Source organism: Sinohyriopsis cumingii, unplaced genomic scaffold, assembly GCF_028554795.1.
Source record: "Sinohyriopsis cumingii isolate HCF-2022 unplaced genomic scaffold, ASM2855479v2 utg000160l, whole genome shotgun sequence".
NCBI lineage: Eukaryota > Metazoa > Mollusca > Bivalvia > Unionida > Unionidae > Sinohyriopsis > Sinohyriopsis cumingii.
In genome coordinates this window covers 10,617,526-10,637,353 of record NW_028315873.1, presented here as the reverse complement: position 1 = coordinate 10,637,353, position 19,828 = coordinate 10,617,526, and the positions used below count along the sequence as shown (strand labels likewise).

At 37.0% G+C, this 19,828-nt stretch overlaps 1 protein-coding gene across 1 annotated transcript; it reads left to right on the top strand.

Annotated features, from left to right (window-relative positions):
* Positions 1-849: 849 nt before the first annotated feature.
* On the top strand, positions 850-5,401 carry LOC149774766 (uncharacterized). The gene is made up of 2 exons (XM_089944818.1): positions 850-866; positions 4,929-5,401. Exons 1-2 carry the CDS (start codon positions 857-859, stop codon positions 5,174-5,176), a joined length of 258 nt encoding a protein of 85 aa, XP_089800944.1. The 5' UTR covers positions 850-856; the 3' UTR covers positions 5,177-5,401.
* The last annotated feature ends 14,427 nt before the right edge of the window (positions 5,402-19,828 follow it).

The following is a 19,828-nucleotide window of genomic DNA, read 5'->3' as shown; positions in this document are numbered from 1 at the left end:
TTCTTTCTCTAGACACAGCCAAGTAAACTAAGTTTGACCACTCGATTCGATCATCAACGATCCAAACAACCGTATCAGAGATAGTTAGTCCTTGAGATAAATGTATTGTCATTGCGTATCCTAGCGTCCACGGGGATTTATCTGCGAGCAGTGCACCTTCAACAACATTGATATCAACCGCAACAACATCATTTAATAGTAAATTCTGTTTTTCGGTCTGTCCTGGTATATCAATGTCGATATTCTTTAACCATGTATCAGCTGGTCTATAACACAATGGCACTGGTAACGTTGGGAATTTTTTCTTATGTAATTGAAATAACTGCCGTTGAAGTGTGTCTCTGACTATCTTTCTACTTGCCACTATCAAATCGTTTGGTTTCCACGTTTTCAAAATGTTGTTCAAGGAAGTTTCGGAAATCACCTCGCGCATAATTTTGCACTGAATTTTATTCGGTTGCAGTCTGATTAATTTCTTAAATTCCTTTAATTCTGCATCGAGAGATCTATGATCATCAGCCACTACTTCGTAATAATCAACAAAATTCTTCAACCAATCGTGTGGAGATGGTCCAACAAAAACAAACGGAGATGGTTGACCGTGATCGCCGCGCATAACCACAGCTGTATTTTTTGCTAATAACCAATCGAGAAATGTTTTTAATGTTTCTAACGGTACCGTACATATTTCATCCCAGATAATAACCTTTGGAATATATTTCTCTCCCATTCGATCTGGAGTCCACACACCAACGCTGTATTTGAAAAAGCTGTGATAAGTACTAGAATTGACTCTTCGCTGTTTTATCTCCCTGGCAAGCCCGTGTGTTGGTGTTAGCACAACCATGTCGATAGGATGACGGGAGGTAGGACTTAAGTGTTTTAATTAAATAAAAGTATTTACCTCCAGGACAATTTTAATTTCATTTCTTGTGTCACTAACCACAGTGTACACAACGATAACAAGTAATTTACCTGAACGGAGATTTGTTATGAAGTTATATGGTTGTACTTTGGTAATATTAAAGACGGAAAACATTGACGTCCGAAACAAATAATTATAATTTTATCAAAATTCGTAATATATAGGAAACATTCCCATTTATTTACAAGACTGTTCAAAAATGCCATATGCATTTTTCTTTACTTTTTCATTATCTTGCCTTTAATCCACAGTATCAATCTTAAGATATGAGCATTAGTGTATATCAAGTACTATAATGTTTATTCTTAATACACGCGAAATAAAATCATTGCAAATAACAACATGATCGTGTCTGCGAAATACAAAATTATGGCTAATATTTGTTGTAGAAAGTATGGTAGACAGTGACAGATCCGCAAAATGAAGTCGATGCAATGATATTTAACGTCCGAAAAACACGAATTCACTAATTCCGAAAAAGGAGGTTTGCACTATGGAATTAGCTGTTGCATCACCTAAAATACACTGAGAGATATTTCTTTCACTGAAAATGTTTATGAAGCTGAATTCAGGTCGTAAAGTGCAATTACAGGCCTATTCGAGTGAAAACTTTTTAGGACTGAAATGAACATCCACTTCCATATTTAGACATTGTTCTTATAAACATAAAAGCATGGTTTTATAATAATACTTGCTATGTTTTGTTGTTTTGTTTTTTTGGGGTTTTTTTTTGGTTTTTTTAATTAATTTTATTAACGATTTTACCTTACTCTTACTTAGACAAAATGCATGTCAGTACTATATTGGGGGCGGGGTGGGACGAAATTGCGATAATGTATATATGCGCCATGAACATCTTCATCGATGTATTCGTACTCATTTGAATGCGACAATGTCGAGCACACAAAGCAGACAAAGCGTATTCTACCATCTTTAAGGAAGTATTTCCTAGCCTACCTTTTGTGATAACCTCAAGAGGTGTACTTTAAGAATCAAGGAAGTTTGTTGATGAAACATCGCAGGTCATAATTTCCTTTAATAATTTGCCAAATTTAAATATTTTAAAAAGGGACTTTTATTTTGTTTTAATTCAGAGATGCAACCTAATTGAGCCTATCGCCAGCTACTGAACATATCATTGAATATATTAACCGTTCAGCTTGGGATCTTGCCTTCTCATTGACTGTACTATTATAATTCATCGACAAAGTATGCCGCGAACGTTAATGTATACCTCAGGATCATTTATGAATAGTTCACAGACATAACTTTTAACAGAAAGAAAGAAAAACATTTAAGGAGATGCTTTGATTATAGTCCCAAATGTTAAAGAATAATACCCAAATTCATGAAAACATATATATATATATATATATACATTAAAAATAACATGGAATATAATCTGTTGGTATAAAGGAAATTGATGTCCCAATACTATTGGCATAACAAATTGTGATCCGCCCATAGCGCAATAATACGAATATACAAGCATCCTTTCAACTGCAGGTCTATGACTCAATGACGAATTTCCAATCATTAATGACGCATGAAAATAACGATAAAATGTATTAATAGTTCCCGTTTTCTAAGCCAGTTTAAAATGGTACACAATTTCATCTCAATGCTTTCTTATTTCCGTTCCCCTCGCCCCTATAATGCATAAGGGGCAAGACGTAGAAATATGGAGTGAGACAGAAAAACAATTTGGGTTGGAAAAAAACCATAAAACTGATCTTGCACCAAGTAACTTACAAGAATATGGTTAGTCGTAACGGTATGTCTACACTTTCCTTGGGATCTGTCTACTTTCTTCATAATATCAATGATACATAGTTGCAAATATCCGGTCGACAATATAAGTTAAAAATGTCGGTTACGAGGCATACATACTGCAGCGTATTTAATGCTTCATTTTTGTTGTTGTTTCTTAAACTTATCATAATGTTCAGAGACTCAATTATTATTTATTAAATATGAAAATGTCTAAACGCCGCCAAGCCCACCTCTCTCTCTCTCTCTCTCTCTCTCTCTCTCTCTGGATCATGGTGGCAAGATATGGGCAAAAATCCATGAAAATACTAGCATTGGGGATTTTCGCTTGTGTCATACGACCTAAGAATGATGGTAAAGTTAAGTCAAACAGGCCACAGGAAAAGGAAAAGAGAGACCTTTTCATATTTAATTAATAATTTTTAGAACATGATATTACGGTTAAGAAACAACAACAATAAAACAATAAAACATCACATTATGAGAGAGAGCATTTTATGATCAGTCAAATCAAATTTATTAAAGCAGCATAATAACTTAGATCAACTGCAAATATATTTAAATGTTTTAATTACCTCTTGTAGGTTTGCCATTTCTCATAGTGTATATTCCAAGCTAATGTTCATACGCCAGTACGTGAATGCCTCAGAGTTCAGTGTGTACAAGAAGCTAACGTGTTCTTAGTGTTCTAGTTTCTTCATAAAAACAATATTTCATGCTTAAATCTTAAGTGTGTTTTATATTGATTTAATCAATTTGAAAAAATAGAAACTTAAGCAGAAAACATCCAGCTTATCAATTTGCAAATGTGATTGTGAACAAGAAGAAAAGGCATAGAACTACATTTTGTAGTGAACACACTCGTAGGGATGTGTGGAGCTTATTCTATGTCAAAACACATTTGCCCGGAGCAAATCTTAACTCCGTTATAATGGCAAATATGTGTACTTGCATGAATTTATCATTAAACGGAAGCTCTGCAAGGGTCGTTTCCTTTTAATGAATAATTTATATCCTTGTGGTATATCACTGATACAGCGTACATAAAATACATATATATTACATATATTTGTTTATTCGTACTGCACAAATTAAAATTTAAAGTTTTGGGCTAAAGCAAATTTGTATATGAATGTATATTTAATATTTGGTTGTTGTAGTTGTTGATGTTTATTAAGCCCATTATAAGGTTCTAAAAATCGCTTATTATTAATTAAATAATAATAACCGTAGTCTCTAGAGTCGAGGAAGACAAGTTGTGCGATAGGTGCACAACATAACCTGTGCGTGAAGGAGATTAAAGTGAAACAGCCTTTGCACAGAGACAGCCTCACTCTCTCTGCCTTGGTAGTTAGAACTCAGTGGTACAAAGATTCGTTACGGCTCGGGACGACTTCGGCTGCATTGGATGGCTATGACGTCTTCCGTGACTTGTCATACCCTGCGCTCTCCACAAAGCGTTTACAGATTCGCCTTCGTGGCCGTTGGATCACTCAGTTGATCTCTTCCGCCCAGTCTGTCGAAACTGGCTTTGCATGCAAGGATAGGCAAGCTCCTAAGTCACCGAGGGTTTTTATTAATTAAATATGAAAATGCTACATGTTGAGTCAAACAGACTAGAGAGAGAGAGAGAGGGAGGGAGAGGGAGAGAGAGAGAGAGTTAAGTTATGGTGGGTAGTAATGTTAGTTAAAGCAAAATAATGACAGATTATCTGTAAATATACCAAAATATTTGAATTATCGCATGTTAATTCGTCATTTCACTTTCCTACTCCGGTACGCGAATGGTTGCGTGTTCAGAGTTCAAGCATATAAGTTCACATTGCAAAACTTTCTTCATTAAATCCACATTTCATGTATAAATTATAAGTTTGCCATATATCGATTAAATCACTGCGAATACAAATATAAACTCAAAGAGAAAACAATCAACCTATACATTTGCAAAGGGGAATGTGAATAGCGCAAAAGGCACAGAACTACATTTTATTGCGGAAACACTCGGCATGGATGTGAGGAGTTCATTAACATTAAGTCAACACATTCTAGCCTGCAGTCAATGTTAGCGCTATTCAGTAGGCAACTATAAGTATTTATATGTAATATATGTATTGTATGTTCACTGTATCTTTGATATACCACTCGTTCTATAAAGCTTCCATTTAACGAAAAATGCTTCTCTGCTTATAAATATGGCAGAGGAGAATGAGAGAGAGTACCTTTTATTTTTTAGGCAATGCCTTTCAGAATCCTAAGGCTTTTGAGATAGTGCGCCAATCCCTGCCTTACGGGTCTGTGACGGGTGAAGCGGGTCTTTTCGTCATCGCCTACGCTGCATCGCCAGATAACTTCAACTTTATGTTGAACAGGATGGTTGGAAAAACTGGAGAAGAGAATGATGATATCATGTTAATGTCTCGCAACGTCAAAGGGGCATTCTGGTATTTCCCAGGTGTGGATGAGCTGAAGCGTTTTGCTTAGTATTTTTGCTACTTTATTCTCTCACCATATTGTTAACCAGAGGAACCAAGATGCAGAAGGAGTTTTTAATAGCAACTGAGTTGAGTTGTACGTGTTTTAGTTGTCGCAGATTTTAATCCCTAAAACTGGATGGATGAGTATCTTGTTTAAGCTGGTTGTTTATTCTGAAGTTTTGAATTACTGTATGCTGCTGATTCAGGCTGAATAAAATTAGTTTACCGTTGAGTGTACCTTGATTTTCTTTGATAATTCTAATATCGTATAAAATTCCATTCATATTAGACTGCGTTACCCTTTCCAAACAATTCACACGCTTTTATACGAACAAAGTAGGATAATTCAATATAACTTAAGTTAGATTACTATAAATATCGTGTGTGAACATTTAAAAGGGATTGTGGAAATAATTTCACTTTAGAACTTTAAAGCTAGCAATCAAAAATTTGAAAATACAAACGCCTCTTAAAATAGGGTATTTATTTGGGTGTCGAATTATTTAATAAATAGTAGTATGCTATCTTTGGATGTTCAACAAGAGCAGCAGGGAGGGCGAACAACCTCTAATTGATTTACCTGTATTTTCGCAAAATACAACTTCCTGGGGGATCGTAAAAAATCGTTAAAAAAATGTGATACTCAGTGTAAGACAACTCCGTCAACGACAAATTGGCTTACCTGTTATCGCTGATAGTTTTTTTTCTTCGATGTAACTTAAAAAACTACGCGATAGTGTCGGTGACGCGTTGAGAGAATCGCCCTCCCTGCTGCTTAATTAAAAATTTTATCTAACCTGATTCGATACCGTGTTCGAGGATCATGTAAGTTTATTGTTACAAATCCGTGTGGGGTTATTTTAGCACGACTAAAGAATTTTTTTAATTTATTTATGTCCATATCACCGTTACACCAGGTTTGATGTATATTTCGTAACGTGTGAGTATCAACTCCGTTAAAGACAGTAAGAATATTACAGTTATCCCTGATCACTTTAGGAATCTGTGTATACCGCTGGGTTACATAAATTACATCTGTGTTTTTGTGTCTACCTCAGGAAAATATCCTGGCAGGGTTTGATTGTTTGTCCAGCATAATATCATCGTAAACAACTAAATTGTTAATTGACCCATCAATATCATCGATACTTGGCACTTCATTGATGTCAGTTATAAATTCAACAACATCATCTCCGCTTAATGATTTTGCGCTTTCATTATAATCTTTTATTACATCATAACAACGCTGATCGTCCACAGATGGTGCTACCAGATATAATTTATCCCATTTCATCTACTTCATTATTAAATAAAGTAACAATTGCGTCTTGCCACTTCCAGATGGACCTATGAGAATCATACGAACAGAATGTGGTAGCGCTGCGTGATGCTTAACTGGTTCTCGTCGTTTTGTAGCAGAAAAGTCAGTGATTTCCATTAGAAAATATATAAAAAGAATATGGATTTATATTCTGTGAAATGTAGGGCGCGCACACCCACAAGTGATTTAACAACCAATACAACAAAAAATAATAGATCTGCTGTTAAGGGTAAGTGTGATCGACGCGGTACAAAGAAATTTAAATTTATCTGCAATGGCAAATCAGGTGAAAAACCAAAGCAAAAGTCAAAGCCAAAATCAAAACCAAAGTCAAAACCAAAACCAAAACCAAGGTCAAAATCAAGAAAAAACAATAGCAACACTAAGGTGATATTGCAGCAAAATTAACAAAATTACCGGGGACTCCGTGGGCTAAATACCCAGGAGAAAAACATCTTCCAGGATATAGTTACTTCGGCCCTGGAACCCGACTTGATATCAGACTTGATGACGAGAATCAACCAAAACCAGGTGAGTATCCGATACACGCTATTGATAAAGCGTGTCATGCTCATGATGTAGCTTATAAAAGTAAAAATCTACAAGACAGGCATCTCGCAGATGTGAAATTAATTCACTCGTTAAATTGCATCACTGACAAATTTATGAAGGAAAAATAAGCTAGCTGGTTATAAAATAAGCGATGAAAGGTAAATTAGCACTAGGTGCTGGTAATTAATTATATTATTCCCCAAAAGGATATTGGAGGGGTAGCGCAGCAATTAGTAAACTCGCTGAAGCAGCAAAAGTTACGCGCTATACTGCTAAAAAGTGGTTATCCAAACAGGCAATATGGCAAATTTACCAACCACCGCCTAAACAAATTCACTTTGCACATTTCAGAGTTAATGTGCCAAATGAAGTTCATTAGGCTGACATATTATTTCTGCCACATGATACCATTAAAATTCTAAGACGTCAAAACACATGCAAATACGCGTTAACTGTAGTTGATGTTGCAAGTCGATACAAAGATGCGGAACCGTTAACGACTAAAACAGCATCTGAGGTTGCTTCTGCGTTTGAAAGAATTTATCAACGAGGTGGTCTACGATGGCCAAATTTATTACACGTTGATCCTGGAAAAGAATTTCAGGGTGCAGTATCATCGCTGATGAAACAACATAACGTCACCATCAGACGAGGACATACTGAAATTCACCGTGATCAGGCAATTGTTGAGCGATTTAATCGAACACTTGCTGAGCGGTTATTTGGATATCAATACGCGAAGGAATTCATTCAAAATAAAAGATCACGCGAATGGGTCGCGAGATTACCAAGCGTGATAGCTGCAATAAATAATGAAATTACTCGAACAACCAACATGAAACCTATTAACGCAATTACCAAAAACATATACCCGTACGACGTGATTTTTCAGCACAACCAATACTGGGTGATGTCAGTGTGAGATATTTATATGAACCAGGTGAACTTGAAAAGGGTAAAAAAGAGCGACTGATCCCATCTGGAGCATCACTACACATAAGATATCTTACATAACTAGATCTACCGGTAGACCAGCAATCTACAGGTTGGATTCAACTGCTCCTCAACGTGGGTTTACACGTGAACAATTACAAGTAATTCCCGAGGAAACACAATTACCACTCAAATCACTTAACTAGCACCACGACTTTAATTACACTCAAGACAGGTCAGCATCATATTTTTGTTTGTATGACCAAGACGATTATCTTTTCTATCTACGGTGAATTGTCTTGAATGTTTACTCGAATACTGCCACAACATTACACAATTACAGCTTGCACAATGATTATTCTGCTGTAGCTTCAGTGTCATGATAAATTCAACATTAAGGTCAAAATCGCGATTATTTTTTTGTCACTCTGTTTGTAACCGGTTAATTTTTGTCTTATTATATCATTGTTGTTCTCATTTTTAATTTTATCAGCTATTGACTCATCCAAGACAATCCTTCGCATTTGAGATATTCTTCTTTCTCTAGACACAGCCAAGTAAACTAAGTTTGACCACTCGATTCGATCATCAACGATCCAAACAACCGTATCAGAGATAGTTAGTCCTTGAGATAAATGTATTGTCATTGCGTATCCTAGCGTCCACGGGGATTTATCTGCGAGCAGTGCATCTTCAACAACATTGATATCAACCGCAACAACATCATTTAATAGTAAATTCTGTTTTTCGGTCTGTCCTGGTATATCAATGTCGATATTCTGTAACCATGTATCAGCTGGTCTATAACACAATGGCACTGGTAACGTTGGGAATTTTTTCTTGTGTAATTGAAATAACTGCCGTTGAAGTGTGTCTCTGACTATCTTTCTACTTGCCACTATCAAATCGTTTGGTTTCCACGTTTTCAAAATGTTGTTCAAGGAAGTTTCGGAAATCACCTCGCGCATAATTTTGCACTGAATTTTATTCGGTTGCAGTCTGATTAATTTCTTAAATTCCTTTAATTCTGCATCGAGAGATCTATGATCATCAGCCACTACTTCGTAATAATCAGCAAAATTCTTCAACCAATCGTGTGGAGATGGTCCAACAAAAACAAACGGAGGTGGTTGACCGTGATCGCCGCGCATAACCACAGCTGTATTTTTTGCTAATAACCAATCGAGAAATGTTTTTAATGTTTCTAACGGTACCGTACATATTTCATCCCAGATAATAACCTTTGGAATATATTTCTCTCCCATTCGATCTGGAGTCCACACACCACCGCTGTATTTGAAAAAGCTGTGATAAGTACTAGAATTGACTCTTCGTTGTTTTATCTCCCTGGCAAGCCCGTGTGTTGGTGTTAGCACAATCATACATGAAGATTTTTCCCGAAATAATTCGATTGCTCGAGTTGTCTTACCAGATCAACCCGCCCCGTTCAAATAAACGGTTTTGTGTCTGGATACTGGATCGTACACAGATGGTGCATTTGATATTTCTGATAATTCTGATTTATAATAACTATCTTTAACCGCAACATCAGCGGATTCACAATAATAATGTAATATTTCTTTTTTTATTCTCCATGAACTCCATGATTCGTCATTGATTGTGAAACGAGCCAGTAATTCTGAATATTTTTAGCAATATAAAATGAATCCGTAGCAACTCTAACTGCAGTGTCAGGAAATCTATTTATCATCGATAGTAAATTTATAGAACCATAAGCGAGCATCGAAGATCTTAAATGGGTGTACTGAGGCGATTCTCCTTCGATGTAACTAACAATTGTACCCAACTTTGTTCCGTCAGACAAGTAAGCGTCTTCCCGATTACGAAATATATCTCTCGCAGTGGCATCATTAATTATGAAATCTAATTCAGCATCATCGATAATCAATCGTGAGTGATGTCGTTTATGATCATATGCACCACCTTGAGTAAATTTACCGATTATTCTTCTACCAAGATCTTTTGAGGTTTTTTCACTGTTGTTGAGTTTAATCTTAAGAATATTAACACAGACATCCGTGGACAGGTCCGGATATTGCTGTTTACATTCTTCGAGACTGATACATTCCGGTGTTGGTAACCAAACCGAAGTCTGTTTTCGGTACGATATAATTGCTTCACTGACAACCAACGATATCAGTATTTTACTGTCAAGCATATATCGTAATAACACTATTGGCGCCCAAAGTTTCTCTGAGAAGTGTCTGCCAAACCAAACATAACAAATCGGATGAAGATTCATAGTGAATTCAAACGACGTTACACGAGCAAATCCTGTCAGATCAAAATCAGGTAATGGACCATTAATCCATACTCTTACCATCTCATGACGAGGATGACCAAGCCTCACAAAATATCCGGCGCACTCGTCCATCCCAAGAAAACGTCCCGGATAACATGCGGTCATGTCTACGGAAACCATCTCACCGGAATTATACTTGGTGTTCCACAAACCGTCGTGTCCGTATTCGATACAACTATCCTGGACATCTTCAAGGAACTCAGCGTGTGTTGGTCTCCATGAATTTTTTTCTCTCGCGTCATGGGGAGCAATTGACGGGACTGTAAAACAATTAGTTAATAACTGCTCAGTATTTTCTGAATATTTCTGTGCCAGTTTTCTCATTTCTTCGTGAAGAGATTCTTTACGATATAATTCGCCGTTACGTCTTACAAACTGATTATACTCGCCTTCTTCGGAACTTTTAATTAAAACCACACTGACACAGGATCGTTTTTGCTTATTTGGCTGATAGCATCAAATATTCCACTCCAAAAGCTCTATGACGAGTAATATCTCACAACACGATTTCGTGGAAATATTGTGACTGCATTGGTCCAAGCATGAGAGTTATGGTCAATAATTTCAATTGGTGCTCCTTTTCCTTTATTCGCTGATTCATATAAAACCTCTCCCGTTAATGTTTTTACTGTCCTTGGAAATTTCAATTTACTTGATAACTCAGCAACATCATTTATTGACGCTTCTGTATCCTTAACCGACTCGGCCCATGTGCTTACTTTTTCACGTCGCAGATCAGTTGAACCGTTTCCACGTTTCACATTTTTAAAATGTTCTATTACTCGCTCGGCTGCACATTTCAGCTTTGAAAATTTCATCGGGGCGAGATCATTTATGTTGGGTTTTTTATCGGATAAATTCCATAAATGACCGCTGTTACAGGATACGCTCGAGCGTAATATGGTTGGTCAATCCCAGTCAGCATTCCTGGTTTGGAATCTTTACTTAACAGAGCAGTTTTTCCACCAGCAAGGACAGGGTCACATTTGTCACGGATAATCTACGTACCGGAATCTGCCTGCACAATAAACTTTATTCTGAAATGGTATTTCTGATTGAGGTAATTGATGACTGTTTTCGCTCGTGTGTGGCTCATTGTAGCATCAATGACTTCGTCGACATTGACTTCGTCAATGTTGGGTATAATTTTGAATGTGCACCACACGTGAGATGCTCCATCATTACGAAATTCGTTTTTGGCATCTCTGTTAATATCAAACAGATCAGTCAGGGTTCGCCTTCGCGAATCAGGGGTTAATCTGTCGAGATCAAATCTAGAAGCTTTCCGGGGCTTAACTGCAGATAATCTCTCAACTTCCTCCAAATTATATTTAAGGGAAACATTTAAATAAAAATATTATATATATAATGAACCATTGCAAGTGTCTCAAAGTAGGATCTGTGACTGTTTGTAACAAATCATGCAGAAAAGAATTCTGCGGAGAACATTCCCAAAGTATCCGAAGGGGAGGGTCAGGATCAATACCATGTCTGCAATGTGGTATTTGGGTCAGGGGTAAAACATAATTGTGCGCGGGTTGTGGGGGTAAGCGATACCGTGAACTTAAGCGATATTAATAACAAAAAATAAATAAAAATGATATGCTAAAATGTGAGCGCTATTATATAACTAAAGTTTTCAGACAAATATATATTAGGCAAATAACATTATTATATAAAATGAACCAGAAATTAGTCCGACACCCTATGATCAAGAATTGCGAAGCGTCGCGTAATGGTGAAATTAGAAATTGCAGGTTGAAAATACCAGTTGGTCTTGTTGACATTTAGATTTACCGCTGGGAAGAAAAGAATATATTACAATCACATGTTTGTATTCGAATGTTTCTTTGGAGAGATTAAAGACGGCCTTGTGATCGATCATATTGACAAAAATAAACTTAATAGCGCTCTATAAAACTTACAGGCCATCACACAGAGCGAAATTTCTGCACGAGGAGGTACTGGTAAATTTGTAAAAATTCCCAGAGCTGTCAGATATCTCAACATAAGCACCGGTGAAGAAAAAATATTTAAGTCATTGAACGCGGCTGGCAAGTATTTCGGTATTCAGTCGCATTCGGTTAAATTTGTTGCAGATAAAATATACAAATCAATGTTTTCATACAAATTTAATAGCTGGATTTCATTTCGTTATGTAGATGAAGATAACGGAGATAACTCTGTAGCGGCTGTGTAAAATTCAATGATGCAGTTATCCCCTTGACGAGTCAAGGTCATTACCTGTAAATCCAGAGATCAGAACTATATATAGTTTTTTTTTACACAGCCAATTATATGCACACTAGCGGCAGTCTATTTTCACCTTGCACTTGATTGTCAGCCCAGGTAAATGTTTCAGGAGATTGCACAACACATATTATTACCTGTAAAGGTGCATTACCCAGCGGCGGGCAGAACTATATACAGTTTTTCACAGCCATTTGTAACCATCTTATTGTAGATACACACTAGCAGCAGCCTATTTTCGCATTAATACTTCCGCGTTTGATAAAATCAACAATTGTCAGTACAGGTAAATATTATTTTCACAAAATCTAGTTCAGAACTTAAAATCTAGTTCAGAAAAGAATTTAGCCGCATTTCTGTCAATAGTTACCTATATGATGCTTTTTCAAATCTTATATTTTCAGATGCGATCGTGGTGTAGTGGTTAGCTCAGCCGACTTTCGTCTCTGACTTATCGCTGCCTTCAGATCGAATCCCGTCACGGACATATGTTGACGGTGCCGACATTATGGCTTTTATAGTGGCGGGCCCAGCAAAGGCCCTTCATGAACATATCCTCCTCCACGTTAAATCGTGGGAGTGACGTTTTATCACCCATGGGAATTAATCCATGGGGGTTATGTACATGAAAAATACACAGACAGCCTTCTGAATACTCTAACATTTCGCCTAGCTTTTGCTTAGAGAATTCGCTGGAGGTATCTTTGTGAATACGACCACCCCCCAAAATAAACAGTTGCCTTGGATGCAGAAAGCTCTACGTAACATGGGTCCCACAAAAACAAAACATTCAGAAAGAATGCGGCCAAAAAGAAACGATTCACGAAGGATGCCGAGAATCGACAAGAAACGATCTGTAAGACAAAAGTCTCCGAAGATAAAATCTTGGGACAAATGGTTTGAAAGGACCTTCGTGGAGACACATAGTCCAGTGCAAGACCCATGATTGATAACCGCTCATCAAGATAAAACTGTTTATTTTTTCTTTTAATTAAATACTTATATAAATAATGAGCTACGAAAATATCAATCAATTAATTGTTTCTATTAAAAAATTACAAGAATACAAAATTAATATATCTGATGAATTAAAACCTGAAAATAATCATGTCTGACTTTGAAGCGCTATATGAGGCTAAATTGGAAGGTCGGTATATTTTACCCGCTTAGTATAAATTCACAAAGAGAATCCAAACAGCGTTGTATAAATCAATGGCTACAATACAAGAACAGCAACTAGATGAATTTGTCCCTCTCTGCCGTGGAATCGAAAAAATTAGATTAGCGTTATCGGAAGAATACGAAGCCAGGAAGGTAATTAATACGCGTGCAAGACAGCTAAGAAAAATTATATCCGATCGTGAGTTAGATCCCCTTGATGAAATCAAGGCTATTACTGAGAAATGAAGTCAGGTACGTGGAAATGAAATCGAAAGTAGAGGTCTCGTACTGATAGAAAAAAAAATTACCCACATTTTTATTTACCTACATTAGTCTAACCTGTATCAATCAATCTGACCCACATAAATTAAACTGATAATTTTTTTTTTTCATTTGTATCATCTGCATCTGGATCTGGATCTGGATCTGCAGGGTTAAATAATATTTCCTTAAGTTGGTTACATGTACTGCAGGAGTGCGAGTAATTTAAGATCTGATCTCTATCACATGTGATCCAACAGATACGTTTTTGCTGCAGTTCATCTAACTGTCCCTCCGTTAATAAAAAATCTTCATTACCGAATATATAAATACCTAAATTAACTGTGCTGACGGGGGACTGCGTAAACACCTCCCTGATGTAGTTTTCAAGTGCTTGCTTGTCGTGTATAAAAAGCTTCACGTGCTGGTACATATATGATACTCGTTTGATTAGTTGGAAATCAGGGTTTGTCAGGAATAAAATTCTTCACAGGTATATTTTTTTTTACTGAATTTGTGCAGAGTTAGCAAATCGGACGATTTTCCTGATTTTGTCAGGCATATTACCCTACGGAATTAGCAAATCGGACGATTTTCATGATTATGTCAGGCATATTACCCTTCAGCGTGGCAAAATCGGACGATTTTTCGTAAAAAATCCATGTCAGATAATCAATATCATCAAAGATTTTTTATTATAAGAAATTTCATTTTTCGCGGAAAATACTGATTTTTCATGACTCTGACAGGGTAAGTACCCTTCCGAATTAGCAAATCGGACGATTTTCATGATTTTGGCAGGCATAATACCCTGGGGAATTAGCAAATGGACGATTTTCATGATTTTGACAGGCATATTACCATTCAGCGTAGCAAAATCGGACGATTTTCATGATTTTGACAGGCATATTACCCTTCAGCGTCACAAAATCGGACAATGTGTACAAAATATATAAAAATAAAATATTAACTGCTACTCGTGCACAAAAAATAAAATTATTATACTTGCTTGTGAATTTCGGTCGATTTTCATGATTTTGACAGGCATATTACCCTGTGGAATTAGCAACTCGGACGATTTTCATGATTTTGATAGGCATAATACCCTTCAGCGTAGCAAAATCGGACGATTTTCATGATTCTGTCAGGCATATTACCCTGCAGAATAGAGAAATTTGACAGTTTTTCAGTAAAAAAATAAATTTGTTATAATTCTGAGCGATTGTAAAACACCCTGACTGTCCAGTATTTTATTTTTTAGTGAGATCTTGAAGATTGAAAATCTTTTGGATTTCACAAGTAGATTAATATATAGAGTTTCATGTCTTAAATCAAGAAGGTGGTTAGATTGGTCAGTTAGTTTGAAATTTATTCTTGATAACAGTGGATTATAACACTGCAAATAAACCTGATTGATCGGCTCTTGCACAATCAAATATCCAGGTGGGTCTTTCGGGGTGAATGAATAAAGAACAAATCCCTGCTGGGCTTGATTTGATATTGTGGTGTCCGTACTGTAGCTGCCATCGATGATATCACACACAAGATTGACCGCGAACACAAGGGTTATATTTACAATTTCCGAGGACACATGTCAGTCTGTCCCTTCGGGGTAATTGTTGTGATGGAGAATAGTTGCTGGTGTCAGTGTTTTTCTCCATGCAGCGAGTATGTCAGGAAAAAACTCTTCAATGAGATCGCTGACTGATTTTTTTTAGTTCGTTTGCGTTATACCCGGGAAATTTAAAATCCGGCAGCGTAGCTTCTGTTAACGAATATGCAGTTAAAAATAGCTGTTTAGAGATACTCTTCTCAGTAATTATTGCCCCAAGTAATCGCCGGTGAATGTATTCCATGTCGGATACAAGCTGATTTAATACTTCCACGCGTTTAATGATTTCACTGCGTGAACTTGTTATATCAAAAAGATGTTCTTGGAAACATTGCCGTAGTTGTTGCAGTTGTGTTTTATGTAATTGATTAATAATTTTAAAATACTCAGTGATTCGACTTAAAGTAATCCTGGTACCTCTTTCTCCTGTGTGCAAACTATCATTCCATATCATCCTTGTCGTGAAATCCAAATCAATCATCCAATTTTGATCGCTTTATGTTAAGTGAATGATCTTTGTATGATGGTGCCATATCGTGGTATGATTGTTTGTCCGTGACATAATCAGACTTTTTCAGACTTTTTCGGTTCTGGTGGTATCGGTGGTGGTGCTTCGGGTGGTATTTCAGGCCATCCTAACACTGTTCTGATCGAACTCTGATATATATCCACAGCGTAGTCTGGGGTGCTTATTTCAATCGCAGAAGACAGCGTTGGTTCATGAACAGTTATTTTTATCTTGGATTCTTTCCCTGTGATATTTTTTATTCGACGGCGTAATTCCTCATCGATTTCTTCAATTTTATAAGACCCGGTTGATATCCCAATGACGTTCCAGTCGGGAGTACCATCTTCTTTATTTTTATGTGCAAACACGAACGAATTATTCGCTGGTAATCCACCGAACGATTTTGATCTGATATTGGGCCAACTGGGGTATACTTGTAATTGTGCTAGTGCGATTAGTTTTACGGGAATTGCAGCTGGAAAATTAATACTAAATTCAGGGTTAGTCGAACTTATCGATATCATTGAAACTCTCTTGGGGGATGTATTTTCGACTATGTCGAGCTGAGCTCGATGAAGTAATTATGTCATTATCTATTTTCGTTATTTTTAAATGGCGAGTGCAGTCTTCGAATATCTTAACCATTAACGTGAATTCGAAATCTAATATTGTTGTATCATCGATGCTTGATGATGTCAAATATGATAATTGTGAGTACGCGGCTGTGGCTGTGTTTACTTGTATGACGTAATCGTGCAATTTTGTGCTCGTGAATGAGGATATTTTTTTCGTGATCATGTTAAAAAAACCCTGCGATGGCAGTTGATAAAGAGGCTACTGTTACTACGATTGTTACTGGTGTTAGCGCTAATAATACAACTCCGGTGGATGCAACTAACGCGGATACCGAGTACACTAACGCATCCACGATGACCGCTCGTCGTTTATATTTTTTTTACCTTTAGGTTGTATTGTCGATGAGGGTTTTTAACTCTGACTGCCATTCTCGCACTTGATTGTATCTATATTGTTACGCATCTAATGTTGTCGTTGATGCTGTTAAGGACGTCATTTATTATTTTACGCAGTAACCAATTCAGGTGTTTCAGCTACGAATTCCAAACACCATGAGTAAAGTTCTGACTTTAATGTATTATCGGCTGCTTCCAGTATAAATTTGGTTCCGCTATTTATTATTACAGTCACAACCCCGGAAAACCTGTCGATGGAATGTCGTCGCCAGGGATAATTTGTGAAAATCTCAAATTTAGCTTCACTGAGCACAGACAGTCTATACACACCAGTAACTGTTGCGGTGTATTTGATAGTTTATTTTGTTTAGACCATGTTGCAGATCCAGATGATACCGTGTATACTATGTTGGTAAAATGCCCGGGGGTAACTCCAAGGTGGGATTTTAATCAAATTTGTTTTGTTAACATTCTCATGAATCCCACTTACGATATCCTTCTGGGTTTGTTTGATCGTGTCAATATTGGTTTTGATATCAAAAAGATTTATGTCAACGGTGAGCGGAGTGCCGAAGATTCCTTCGGGGATTTCATTAATTTTTTGAAAGTTTCTACGAAGTCTTGAAAACGCGCTTACGTGAACGTCGTGTTCAGCCCGCAACGTGGATAATTTATTATCTACGGTGCCATAGTTAACGTCAACATACTTTTTCGTTGCAGCATCTTCGTCGGATGTTGGATCTCTTAAAACAACTATTTTGTTCCCATTCATGTTGAGTTCGCCTGTCATTGTGTCACCGGTATTTTTTAAGCGATTAGTCACACTTGCTGAGATTTGATCTCTGATGTCTGGAAGCGATATACTTGAGTCTCTGATTTTTCCGCTGTCAGTGAACATATGAATGTTGTACTGGGTAGCTCTGAGAACCCTGAGAACTATGTCATTTAATTTGATATTACTGGTTCTTAGTTTTCCGTATCGGTCCTGAAAAATAACAACTTCAACAGGGTCTATCCCGGATAACGATAAAAGATTATAGATTTCATCCTTGGTCGCATATTTTGATAAATCTACATCACCCCGCTTTTTTACCTTTGTTTCGATGAGAGATCTTCCGTAAATATCTACCATTATTCTCTTAAGGATTGTTTAAATCGACCCGCCATATACTCGTGCACGACTTTATGAGGAGGTTTGGTTGATTTTGATATCGCGGTGAGAACATTTCATACCTCACGGCCACATATTGGCGGAGCGATTAGTGTTTGTGTTGGTAGCGTTGAATACCAGACTGGGGTTGGAATGCTTTGCACATATTAAGGAATTAAACTAGCGGTGCTAACCCATACGAATCGAAATGGATAATTCCACGTGGATCGATCGCGTAAGCAACCCAGTGAGTTCCTGGACTATCACTGTTACCGAAATTAATAATTCCAGTTTCTGAATTTTTCGGTTGTTGTGGTAATTGATCTCGCATGAAAACACCTTTGACATTTTTTATATATTTAATTGTTTAGCAGCATCGAGCAAATCAAAATTTGACATCGGTAGAAAACCAGCTTTTTTCAGAACCGTTTTGGGTACCATGAATGCGGAGTTCCTGGAAGTCTGAGCCCCTGTCCTTTTTTGTATCCTTTTTCAGTTGCTTTCTTTAATGCCATTCCGGCAGCTGTTCCAACAGCCCCCAACGCGGCTGCTTTTGCGACTGCAGGATCAGCAGTAGCTATCAGCGCTGGTATTGCTGCGAGAAGAGGAAATATACCACCGGTTTTAATCATATTCTTGATAGCTTTTGGAGCGAAATCAAGTTGAACTCCGGTTTTTGTCTCTTTTGCTTTATCGAAACGTTTTAGTTGGGTTTTAGTCAGCGATAACTTGTTTGGACCACCATTAACAATTTTATCATTTTAGTGTTATCGCCGCCCCACATACTTTTGCGTTTTTCGATTGTAATTTCTTTATCTCACCAGAAGTCAAAGTGACATTAACGTGACTATATGATATTTTATAATAAACGCAATTGATCTAATTGTCTTTGAAAACTACGTTTTCTACTGGTGGATCAATAACTCTCATTCGGCCACCAATACCTTCAAGCAACATCGCCTTATCACTGAGTATAACAGCAATTGCTCTGTACTCAGCTATAGCCCCTCTTGCCACTTGAGCTCTGAAATGCACATCAACGACAGACTGTCTAGTTAAATCAAGATGCTCTAGAGAGAAGTAATAGGTTGGATAACGTGCTATAAAATCCAATTGTGATATTTGCAAACCAGTATAGATATTTAGATCGCGCGCTATATATTTCATCAAGCGATGATATACGCGTGCAATATGATAATTATCAAAATTTAACTGTATATTTTCTGATGGTTCGTGATGCCCGTTTATTCTTAAAGAAACATCAGTAACACCAAGTGGATCAAATATCATGTGACTCTGTGTTTGTGAGAGTATTCGTGTAATATTTTGAAGAGCAATGAAAATATGTCGCGGTGCAGAAACCCCCTGCTGTGATGCTACATGCCATGTAAACAAACCATTGGCGATACTCTGAATACTGTGCTTACTGTAAGCCATGATAACAACCTTTTACAACCTTGATCCATAAAAGAAAGTAATCACTGTTCTTCAGCAATTGCTGGAGTCATTACCGGCATCCACAACAAAAGTTTTCTTATTAATACTTTACCAACATCACCAGCACCACCAGCTTCTCGCCACAAGGCATCGTTGTCATCATTTTTTCTAAAAAGCACA